Below are 12,754 nucleotides of genomic sequence, written 5' to 3'. Positions count from 1 at the left end.
CACTGCACTCCAGCTGGGACAACAGAGCAAGACCCTGTCTCAATTAAAAAAAAAAAATGCCTTTAAATAATCTGTACCAAATTGGTAGAAAATATATTCTTTTAAACCTAATGCTTTTTCTCTTTTTAAAAAAATAGGAGCAAGCATTTGATCCTTATGAAACATTATCACAGGATATTCTTTCACCAGAGTTTAGTGAACATTTCAGTAAACTGATGGCCAGACCTGCAGTTGCTCTACACTTCCAGGTAAACTTAACTTGAATGTTATTTTTTTTTATAAAGCAAATAAATAAATATCTCAGTATTTTATCTTTCGAATATTTGTAACTTTAGAATCCTTTTATAAAGCATATGAAAAAATATTGCATTAATCCTTTTAATCTCGTTAATCCTGAACCTATTTTAAATTGTCTTCTGTTTTCTCTCTGGAGCTCTATCTGTTCTTACTGTAGAAATCTTTTACAGTACAACATCACGAATACTGAATGACCAGAAGAATCTGGCACATAATAGATCTGGCGTATAAAGATGAATCTGGCCGGGCATGGTGGCTCACACCTGTAATCCTATCACTTTGGGAGGCCGAGGCAGGCAGAGTATTTGAGGTCAGGAGTTTGAGACCAGCCTGGCCAACACGGTGAAACCCCATCTCTACTAAAATTGCAAAAATTAGCCTGGCGTGGTGGCATGCACCTGTAATCCCAGCTACTCAGGAGGCTGAGGCAGGAGAATCACTTGAACCTGGAAGGCGGAGGTTGCAGTGAGCCAAGACCACTCCAGCCTGGGTGACAGAGAGAGACTCTGTCTCAAAAAAAATTAAAAAATTAAAAATTTAAAAAATGAAATAAAAAAATAAATAAACTGGCTTTTACCCCTTGACATTTGAATATGGTAAAATCCTTATTGTCCTAAAACAAGCAAGGAAACAAATAAACAAACCTTTCTTCACTCTAGTAGAATAATTAACTAGAGTAAAGAAAGTTTTGTTTCATTTCCTCTTTCATTTTGTCTTTGCAGCCAATTGTCTTTATATTATTTTTTACGATTCTTTATCAAAACACTATCATGTATGTTTTAATCAGGATATAAATTGCCTTTGACAACTGACTTAATTGCCAAATGCAGTGGATATTTTTATTTCATATTTATGTCTGTAGTATTTGTTACTGCTCTTGTCTCTTGGTTCCTGTAGTAGTCCATTCTCACACTGCTATAAAGAAATACCTGAAGGCTGGGTGCATTGGCTCATGCCTGTAACCCAGCACTTCAGGAGGCCAAGGTGGGTGGATCATCTGAGGTCAGGAGTCCAAGACTAGCTTGGCCAACATGGCAAAACCCCATCTTTACTAAAAAATGCAAAAATTACCCAGGCTTGGTGGTGCGCACCTGTAATCCCAGCTGCTTGGGAGGCTGAGGCAGGAGAATCACTTGAACCCAGGAGGTGAAGTTTGCGGTGAGTCAAGATTATGCCACTATACTCTGGCCTGGGCGACAGAGCAAGCAAGACCCTGTCTCAAAAAAAACAAAAAACAAAAAAAAAAAACGCACACACACACACACAGTGGATGTGGTGGTGTACGCCTGTAGTCCCAGCTACTACAGAGGCTGAGGCAGGAGGATCACTTGAACCCAGGAGGTGGGGGTTGCACTGAGCTGAGATTGCACCACTGTCCTCAAGCCTGGGCTACAGAGAGAGACTCTGTCACATACATACATACATACGTACATATATACATAAATACATACATACCTGAAACTGAGTTATTTATAAAGAGAAGAGGTTTAATTGGCTGAGTTCCACAACCTCTAGGAAGCTTGGCTGGGAGGGCCTCAGGAAACTTACAATCATGGCAGAAGGCAAAAGGGAAGCAGGCAGGGAGGTTTCACATACTTTTAAACAACCAGATCTTGTGAGAACTCTGTCACAAGAACAGCATTAAAGGAAGAAATCTGTCCCGCATGATCCTGTCACCTCCCATTAGGCCCCACCTCCAACATTGGGGATTACAGTTGGACATGGAATTTGGGCAGGGACACAAATTCAAACCGTATCAGCTCATATGATACTACATTTTCCCAGTTTTCATCTCTGATCTCTTCTCAGTCTCGTTAATTATAGCTGTTATCCAACTTCTTTTATCAGCCCCTGTTTTTCTGTCATTCTGTGCTCTCCTTTGGTGACTTCTTCCATATCTATATACTGGTGACTTCTTATTTTTTTAAAGACAGAGTCTTGCTCTGGAGTGCAGTAGCTCGATCTTGGCTCACTGCAACTTCCACCTCCTGGGTTCAAGCGTTTCTCCTGCCTCAGCCTCCCAAGTAGCTGGGATTACAAGTTCGCACCACCACACCCAGCTAATTTTTGTATTTTTAGTAGAGACGAGATTTCACTATGTTGGCCAGGCTGGTCTTGATCTCCTGACCTCAGGGGATCGCCCTCCTTTGCCTCCCAAAGTGCTGGGACTACAGCTGTGAGCCACCTCGCCTGGCCAGTGACTTCGTATTGTATTTCCAGGCCATCACTTTTTTTCTTGAGCACTCTGTATATATGTGTATGTGTCTATACACTTTCATATAACCAGCTGCCTGGAACTAATAAACTTGGATACCCTAAATGCACTTCAGATATGACATGTTTAAAACTTGTCATCTGAACTGACAGGAAAAAAATTAAAAAGAAGTAAAAATAAATAAATAAAACTTGTCATCTTACCGTCTTCTTGAACTTGAACTTACCATCTTCTCCCTGCCTTCTTTACTGTAAATTCCCATTATTTATTATCTTCTACTCTCTACTCTCAAAAATTTGTCATGGAATAAAAATTATACTTAATTCTCAAAATTATTTTAAGAGAGGACTGTTTTAAAAGTTAACTCTTATATATTCATATAAACCATAAAGTATGCATTAAATGCACACTCTATCTTTGCATACTCATTAAAAGCACTCACAACACATTTCTTGTTTCAGTCCTATTAGGAATTTTTGCTGTGGAATTTGAATGTTAAAGGACCCAATTATTAATAGAGCAGTCGCTCTAGGTATTAAGTGAAATTGGAAGAGTTAGATGAAATCCCTTTTCAGGACAAACTGACTTGTATTAACTTAAAAAAATTCATTCAGTTTAGCATAAAATAATGCTTCCTTGATAAAACTGAAAACAGAAAGCATCTTTGGAAGCTGTATAGCACACTTTATTTATTTATTTGGAGTACAGTGGCACAATCTCAGCTCATTGCAACCTCCACCTCGTGGGTTTAAGCAATTCTTCTGCCTCAGGAGCTGAGACTACATGAGTGCACCACCGCATCTGGCTAATTTTTGTATTTTTTTGGTAGAGACAGAATTTCACCATGTTGACCAGGCTGGTCTGTTGGCCATAAGGCACTGTGCCTCGACTGTATAGCACACTTAAAAAAATAAGATTTGAAGTTGGAGCTTAAGGCTTTGTGCCAGTTAATTGTGTGTGTGTGTGTGTGTGTGTGTGTGTGTGTGTGTGTGTATGTGTTTGAGACGGAGTCTTGCTGTTTCACCCAGGCTGGGGTCCAGTGGCGCCACTTGGCTCACTGCAACCCCCACCTCCTTGGTTCAAGCACTCTTCCTGCCTCAGCCTCCTGAGTAGCTGGGACTGCAGGCGCATGCCACCACGCCTGGCTAAATTTTGTATTTTTAGTAGAGATGGAGTTTCACCATGTTGGCCAGGGTGGTCTCAAACTCATGATCTTAGGTGACTGCCCGTCTCAGCCTCCCAAAGTGCTGGGATTACAGGCATGAGCCATTGTGCCTAGCCAGTTAATAGTTATGTTACTTTGAGCAATTCACTTAATCTCTGAGATTGAGTTTGCTCATTTGCAAAATGGTGATCATCATAATATATATCTCTTATAGTTATTAGGAAATTAAATGGTGATATATATAAAGCATAAGCACAATGTTTGGCATGTGTTTAATACTCAAATGTAGGTCCTGTTATTATTAGAGGACTCCTTATACTGTAAATACATGCTGCAAAAATTTTAAAATGCACTTTATTAGCCATTTTAGTATAGATGAGCAAAACAGTTGATCTTGTAGACTAATTTTGAAGTTTCATATTGGTTCCAGTTCAAGCACTATATATAAAATATCCAGAGTAATTCATATCACTAATTAGTTTAATGTTGTCTTAGCGCATTCAGGCTGCTCTAATAAAACATCACAAACTGGATAGCGTATAAACAATAGAATTTATTTCTTACAGTTGGAGATTGGAAAGTTCCATATCAAGAGGCTAATAGATTTGGTGTCTAGTGAGGGTTTGTTCTTCTGGTTCATAGATGGTGCTTTCTTGCTGTATCCTCTCATGGTGGATGGCGCAAATAAGCTCCCTTAGGCCTCTTTTATAAGAGCACTGATCCCATTCACAAGGGCTCTGCCCTCATGTCCTAATCACCTTCTAAAGGCCTCACCTCTTAATACTGTTGGATTGAGGATTAGGTTTCAATATATGACTTTAGAGGAAACACAAACATTTAGATCATAGCAAATGTGAAAATGAATTAATCTTTAGGAAAATTGTTAGCACTTTTTGTGTTTCCTAGTAAATAGTTTGGTTACTGAGTAATAAGTCTATTTATTAAACAGATTAGAATTTAGCAAAATGTAAGAATTATGTGAGTATTTATGAAGACTTTTTTAAAGCAGCAGGTCAGATTCTTTCTCTCATTGTATATTGGTGTGGTTGGTATTTTTCTTATGGGGAGAAACACCACTAAGTCAACTATATAGACATCTAAAATTACCATGAGTTAAATTTAATATACATTTTAGAAAACCATTTATTCTACAGTAGTTTCCAAAACTGGGGTATACCTATCCCAAAGCTATACACTAAGATTTTTTCAGGACATATAAAGGCACAGAGAGCTTTAAGGGAATCTGTTTCTAGTCTTCGGAGACCTTGTTTATGTTTTTTGCATTGTCTTTTCCAGCTTCTTTTACTTGTTACCTTTTGCTGTGTATATTTTCCATTATGCATTGATCCAGTAAGTAAAAACCTCTAGGGCACCAAACAGGAAAAAAAAAAAAAAAAAAAAAAAAAAAGGTATCACTCTTGTGGGAGAGTCTACTGAGTACAAAGCAAAAGAGTTCACAGAAGAAGTTTATGGAGGTTGATAATAACAATTCTTGGTAGCCAAAATGTTATATCTATCTATCTTATGTCGTATCTATTGTCTAATAATTTTGTTCTCATACCTTGATGTAATGTATTAGAAGCAGTTGTAGTTTCTTCCAGAAGGTTCTAATCCTTGAAACCGTGAGATTAATATGTTCATTTGAATTTAAGAATAAAGTTTGACTTCTGACAGATTAAGTCTGATGTTGCTGTTTATTTTGACAGTGAAGATGGGCTTTGCTTTTGTTTGTTTTCAGTTAGAATAGTTGGGTTCATGAGTAGAAGGCTTTGTTAATTAAGTTGTATGACAGATATTTTTCATAAATGAGCTAAATCTGAAGTTTATTCAATTATTGTTCGGTAGAATACATTTAAATCACATTTATAGTATACAGCATTCCCTGAAATGCATCTTTTGTAACTATTTAAATTTACAACATTTAAAAATTGTTCAAGAGGGTATATAGCTTTTCACAATTCCTTCAGGGTATATGGAAGCCAAAACATAAGCTTTAGAATATTATTGTGAAAGTTATTTTAGCCATATAAAAGAAAATAAATGTATATGTTTCTCTAATAACTTAAAGGAGGAAACGGAAAAAAGAACAACTTGATATACAGCACTAAAGTTTCAATATAGAACATGCATTCTGTTGTAGTTTTGATAAGTCTGTATCTCAAATTTTTAACAGCTATTTTTGTTAGGCACTGCTGTTGTATATCCTTGTTGTCAGAGACATGCATACTATGATATCTTTTTGCTTTGCAGTCCATTGCCGATGGTTTTAAAGAGGCAGTTCGTTATGTCCTTCCACGTCTTATGCTGGTGCCAGTGTATCACTGTTGGCACTATTTTGAATTACTAAAGGTAAGATTTTATAACATAGAATCTCAAAGTACTTACCTAATAGAAAAGAGTTTACTTTTTAAAATTATTTTTGGAGACACACAGTACCAGTCTTTTAATTCTTACTTTATATAAGTAATTAATAACTTTTATATATAACATTGCTCTTAATTCCTATCTTGTTTATCTTATAAAGGAAATAACTTTTGAAGTTAATATTTTTTTCTGTGCAGTGTTGTATTCTTCCTCTCTTAGCTAGGACCCAAGCAACACATTAAAAATATATATATAACTTAAAAAAAAAGATTCTCTGCTCTATTTTAATTAGCCAAACACGAGTCCTCGTCACATTGGCTAAGTAGATTTGGAGGCTAGTGATTAATTGGTGGCAGAAGTAGCTCTGGCTTAGGATGTGTCAGACCATTATAGTCAATGACCTGATCTTTTTTTTTTTTTGACACAGAGTCTCGCTCTGTTGCCAGGCGCCATGCTGGAGTGCAGTGGCACGATTTTGGCTCACTGCAACCTCCACCTCCTGGGTTCAAGCAATTCTCCTGCCTCAGCCTCCCAAGTAGCTGGGACTACAGGTGCGCGTCACCACACCCAGCTAATTTTTGTATTTTGGTAGAGATTTCATTATGTTGGCCAGGATGGTCTTGATCTCTAGACCTCGTGATCCGCCCTCCTTGGCCTCCCAAAGTGCTGGGATTACAAGCATGAGTCACCATGCCCGGCCTGACCTGATTTTAAATGCAGACCTAGTAGCAGGGATTTTAAAAAAACCAATCATTCAGATAGGGGGAAAAAATTCTTTTCAGTTATATGGTCTAACCAGCATTTTTAAATGTTGGCAAATATTAGAGGGCAACTTTAAGACTAATGATAGGACTTCTAATAAGACATGAACATTATTTTTAAAAATTCAGGCATCCAAATATACATCTGGGGCTGCTTATATATTCATACGAAGCCTGTATATCTTTTGATGAATTCTTTATGGATCCATTAATATCCATTGAGACACACACAATCAAGTTGCTCATCTATTTGTGCATAAAAGCTGGCTACCTCTAGCATCAAATGCTGTGAGTAGTAGCACTCCATAAAAAAGAACATGAAAAAGAGATAAGTATTCTTTAGAAATCATCATATGTATTCCTTGCCTAGATGTCTACAAGATGTATGTAGAATTATTCTGGCTTTTATTTATTTACTTTTCATTGTACTTTGGGCTCTGGCATACATGTGCACATCCTGCTTCCTGCAGGATTGTTGCATAAGTACATACATGCCACGTCCTCCCCACCCCCTTTGCCTACATCAGGCATTTCTCCTGGTGTTATCCCTCCCCCATCCGCCCTGACCCCCTGCTGTCCCTCCTCTCCCCTCCCATCCCTTCCCCTCTGCCTCCCCATCTAGCCCACTGAGTGTTGTATCCTTCCCTGTGCCCAAGTGTTCTAATTGTTCATCACCTGCCTGTGAGTGAAAACATGTGGTGTTTGATTTTCTGTTCTTGTGTCAGTTTGCTGAGCATGATGGTTTCTAGATTCATCCATGTCTCTACAAAGGACATGAACTCATCGTTTTTATGGCTGCATAGTATTCTGTGGTGTATATGTGCCACATTTTTTTTGTCCAGTCTATCATCGATGGGCACTTGGGTTGATTCCAGGTCTTTGCTATTGTAAACAGTGCCACAACTAACATACATGTGCATGTATCTTTATAATAGAACGATTTATAATCCTTTGGGTTTATACCCAGTAATAGGATTGCTGGGTGAAATGGAATTTCTATTTCTAGATCCTTAAGGAATCACCACACTGTCTTCAATGATGGTTGAACTAATTTACACTCCCACCAACGGTGTAAAAGTGTTCCTTTTTCTCCGCATCCTCTCCAGTATCTGTTGTTGCCAGATTTTTTAATTAATCACCATTCTAACTGGCGTAAGATGGTATCTCAATGTGGCTTTGATTTGCATTTCTCTAATGACCAGTGATGATGAGCATTTTTTCATGTTTGTTGGCTGCATATTTGTCTTCTTTTGAAAGGTGTTTGTTCATATCCTTTGCCCACTTTTGAATGGGTTTGTTTGTTTTTTTCTTGTAAATCTGTTTTAGCTCTTTATAGATGCTGGATATTAGCCCTTTGTCAGATGGGGAGATTGCAAAAATTTTTTCCCATTCTGTTGGTTGCCGGTTCACTCTGATGATTGTTTCTTTTGCTGTGCAGAAGCTCTTAAGTTTAATTAGATCCCATTTGTCTATTTTGGCTTTTGTTGCTGTTGCTTTTGGTGTTTGAGTCATGAAGTCCTTGCCTGTGCCTATGTCCTGAATGTTGTTGCCTAGGTTTTCTTCTAGGATTTTTATGGTGTTAGTTCTTACATTTAAATTTTTAATCCATCTGGAGTTAAGTTTTGTATAAGGTGTAAGGAAAGGGTCCAGTTTCAGCTTCCTGCATATGGCTGGCCAGTTTTCCCATTACCATTTATTTATTAAACAGGGAATCCTTTCCCCATTGCTTGTTTGAGTCAGGTCTGTCAAAGATGAGATGGTTGTAGATGTGTGGCATTGCTTCCGAGGCCTCTGTTCTGTTCCATTGGTCTGTATCTCTGTTTTGGTACCAGTTCCATGCTGTTTCGATTACTGTAGCCTTGTAGAATAGTTTGAAGTCCGGTAGTGCGATGCCTCCTGCTTTGTTCTTTTTGCTTAGGATTGTCTTGGCTATGCGGGCTCTCTTTTGGTAACATATGAAGTTTAAAGTGTTTTTTTCCAGATCGGTGAAGAAGATCAATGGTAGCTTGATGGCAAGAGCATTGAATCTATAAATTACTTTGGGCAGTGTGGCCATTTTCACAGTATTAATTCTTCTTAACCATAAGCATGGAATGTTTTTCCATCTGTTTGTGTCCTCTCTTACTTCCTTGATCAGTGGTTTGTAGTTCTCCTTGAAGAGATCTTTTACATCCTTCGTTAGTTATATTCCTAGGTGTTTTATTCTCTTTGTAGCAGTTGTAAATGGGAGTTCGCTCATGATTTGGCTCTCTGTCTGTTGCTGGTGTGTAGAAATGCTTGTGATTTCTGCACATTGATTTTGTATCCCAAGACTTTGCTGAAGTTGCTTATCAGCTTGAGGAGGTTTTGGGCTCGGACGATGGGGTCTTCTAAATACACGATTATGTTGTCTACAAATAGGGACAATTTCACATCTTCTTTTCCTAATTGAATACCCTTTATTTTTATTTCTTGCCTAATTTCTCTGGCTAGAACTTCCAATACTATATTGAATAGGAGTGATGAGAGAGTGCATCCTTGTCTAGTGCCAGTTTTTAAAGGGAATGCTTCTAATTTTTGCCCATTCAGTATGATGTGGAATTGTCGTAAATAGCTTTATTATTTTGAGGTATGTTCCATCGATACCTAGTTTACTGAGAGTTTTTAGCATAAAGTACTGTTGAATTTTGTCGAAGACCTTCTCTGCATCTATTGATATTATCCCTGGCTTTTATATTAATGTTACTGTCATGGATTAGATGGGAGAAGTCTTAACCATCTAAACCAATGATGTGGTATCCTAAAGGAGAGGTACAAAATAATCAAGCAGAGAGATACTTTGCTTCTAAAGAGCAGTAAAAAAGTTGGAAGCTGGAAAAAAAATGTTGGAAGCTGGTCATGGTGGCACAAGCCTGTAGTCCCACCTACTTTGGAGGCTGAGATGGGAGGATCACGTGAGGCCAGGAGTTCAAGGCCAGCCAGAGCAACATACTAAGACCCTGTCTCTTAAAGGAAAACAAAATTCACAAAGAACATTTTACTGAGCAAGATATATAGGAATTACAGTTTAAAAGTGGTCATAATCTGAAAGTAGGCAGTTCTTAGATGTTAGGTAGAGTCAATGAAAATCAGGAGCAGTGATAGAGAGAAATGAATGGATCATCACCAGAAATTTAAAAGTCCAAAAATATTCATAAACAGCAGCATGAACTATTTACATCCTGGTAGGAATGTAAACTGTACAACCCACTTAGGAAAACTTTTGAACCTGGGAGGCGGAAGTTTCTCTTGAAGAGAAATGTACAAGAAAGTAATAGGTGTGTCAGTAATAACAAAGCCTGTTTGCCAAGCAAAAAGGATAAATAAATGGTTGTTCATTCAGATAATGAAATAAAATTAAGCTAGAACAACACACAACATCGATGAAGCTTACAAATAAATTTTGAGAGTTGATACTATTTCATTGATGTATTTATTATACCATATTTTATTTATCCATTCATCTGTTGATTGGATTTTTTTTGTGCCTTTTGGTTACTATATTTTATTTATCCATTCATCTGTTGATTGGATTTTTTTTTGTGCCTTTTGGTTACTGTAAATAATGCTTCTGTGAATGTGGGTGTACAAGCATGTCTTTGGGATCCTGCTTTGAATTTTTTTTTTTTTTTGGAGACAGAGGCTCACTCTGTTGCCCAGGCTAGAGTGCAGTGATGTGATCTCGGCTCACTGCAACCTCCGCCTCCCAGGCTCAAGTGATTCTCCTGCCTCATTCTCCCAAGTAGCTGGGATTACAGGCGTACACCACCACACCTGGCTAATTTTTTGTATTTTTAGTAGAGATGGGGTCTCACCATGTTGGTCATGCTGGTCTTAAATTCATGACCTTAAGATCCACCCGCCTCAGCGTCCTAAAGTGCTAGGATTACAGGCATGAGCCACTGCGCCCGGCCTTGAATACTTTTGTGTATATACCCAGAACTTGAATGGGTGGATCCTACGGCAATTTTATCTTTAATTATTTGAGGAACTACCATACTGTTTTTCAGAGTAACTGCACCATTTTACATTCCTCCCAACAGCGCACGAGGTTCTGATTTTTCCACATCTTTGCCAAACCTTGTTACTTTCTGTTTTTTTGTTTTTTAATAGTAGTTATCCTAATGGATACGAGGTGGTGTCTCATTGTGGTTTTGATTTTAATTTTCCTGATGACAGTGATGTTGAGTATCTTTTATGTGCTTGTTAACTATTTGTGTATCTTCTATTGTATTGTGTTGTTTTGAGACATACGGTCATGGGTTTTGTTTTTTTGTTTGGGGTTTTTTTGGTTATTTCTTTTTAGAGAGGGAGTCTCGCTGTGTTGCCCAAGGTGGTCTCAAACTTCTGGCCTCAAACAATCCTCCTGCCTTGACCTTCCAAAGTGGAGAAATTACAGGCATGAGCCCCTGCACCCAGCCTAGTCGTAGGTTTTAATGGATTGAATTTCCCACCAGATTACCAACTCCACTCTCACAAAAATCTAGAGAGTATATTACTAACAAAAAATAATTGATTATATGTGTTATTTCATACCTAGACTGAACTCCTGGTACAGTGAATTAGAGATAAATTCATAATTTATTAGAATTTCTCTTGCTGTGGTCACACATATCCATAGTAAATACAGCATTTGGTAGGAGTTTCAAGAAAAGTAGGGTAAATATTTCAGTGAAGTTTCATACAGAGTTAAGAAAAAACTTACATGTTTTAAACTTTTTAAATATCTTTGGAAAATATAGCCCGCCACAGTGGCTCACATCTGTAATTTCAACACTTTGGGGGGCAAAGGTGGGAGGATAGCTTGAGCACAGGAGTTTGGGGCCAGCCTAGGCAACATAGTGAGACCCTATCTCTACAAAAAAGTAAAAATAAAAAAATTAGCTGGGTGTGGTGGCATACAACTGTGGTTTTAGCTACTTGGGAGGGCTTAAGCCCAGGAGGTTGAGGCTGCAGTTAGCCCTGCCACTGTGCTCCGGCCTGGGTGCCAGAGTGAGGCCCTATCTCAAAAAAAAATAAAATAAAAATTAAATGTCCAAATGGTTTTTACAGTTGCTTTTTTTCTTTTTTCCTGATTACTATGCTCATGGTACTTTATATGTGTATTGTGTTTATGTTTATAGAAAGAGGGTTGGGCCAGGCCTGGTGGCTCATTCCTGTAATCCCAGCACTTTAGGAGGCAGAGGCAGGATAGCTTGAGCCCAGGTGTTCAAGACCAGCCTGGGAGACATAGTGAGACCCTGTCTTTACAGAAATTTTAAAAATTAGCTAGGTGTGGTGGCATTCACCCATGGTCTCAGCTACCTGAGAGGCTGAGAGTGGAATATCATTAGAACCTAGGAGCTCAAGGCCACAGTGAGAGAGACCCTGTTTCCAAAAAGAAAAGAAAAGAAAGAAAGAGGGTTGGTTTGAGAGGTCAGTAGATTTATATAAAATTTCAGCTGTTTTTATTAAATATATATAAAATTCATTTAGAGTTGATATTTGTTGCTGCTTTCTCTATTCCTAGAAAGTTGGGGGGAAGAATCAGACAATGCAGTTTTGATTTTTCTTTCTGTTTTTTCTTAGCAATTGAAAGCATGTAGTGAAGAACAAGAAGACAGAGAATGTTTGAACCAAGCTATTACTGCTCTCCTGAATCTCCAAGGTAGCATGGACCGAATATACAAGCAGTATTCACCTAGACGCCGACCTGGGTAATTCCAAAGTATTGAAAATGTGAATGCCTCTGCTTACTTCACTGTCTCTGATACCTTGTTTTCTAAAGAAATGTGATTTATAGTGATAGTTACATTCTTGAAAGTTGTGCTTGTTACACTTTTATATAAGTGTTAAAGATGTAAATGCCTCTGCTTACTTCACTGTCTCTGATACTTGGTTTTCTAAAGAAGTGTGATTTATAGTGATAGTTACATTCTTGAAAGTTGTGCTTGT

General features: G+C 38.0%; 1 protein-coding gene across 2 annotated transcripts in view; it reads left to right on the top strand.

Moving 5' to 3' along the window:
• The window catches only part of SOS2 (SOS Ras/Rho guanine nucleotide exchange factor 2), a 118,946-nt gene that overhangs the window by 66,085 nt on the left and 40,107 nt on the right, over positions 1–12,754 (top strand). For both annotated transcript variants that reach the window (XM_017506729.2, XM_017506730.2), the window contains exons 7-9: positions 138–248; positions 5,928–6,026; positions 12,389–12,516. In XM_017506729.2, coding sequence (XP_017362218.1) covers positions 138–248; positions 5,928–6,026; positions 12,389–12,516 — 338 coding nt within the window. The remainder of the gene's footprint in view (positions 1–137; positions 249–5,927; positions 6,027–12,388; positions 12,517–12,754) is intronic.

This window comes from Cebus imitator, unplaced genomic scaffold, assembly GCF_001604975.1.
Source record: "Cebus imitator isolate Cc_AM_T3 unplaced genomic scaffold, Cebus_imitator-1.0 Scaffold358, whole genome shotgun sequence".
Classification (NCBI taxonomy): Eukaryota; Metazoa; Chordata; class Mammalia; order Primates; family Cebidae; genus Cebus; species Cebus imitator.
Note: the sequence above shows the minus strand (reverse complement) of the source record. Positions and strands in the feature narration are given on the sequence as shown.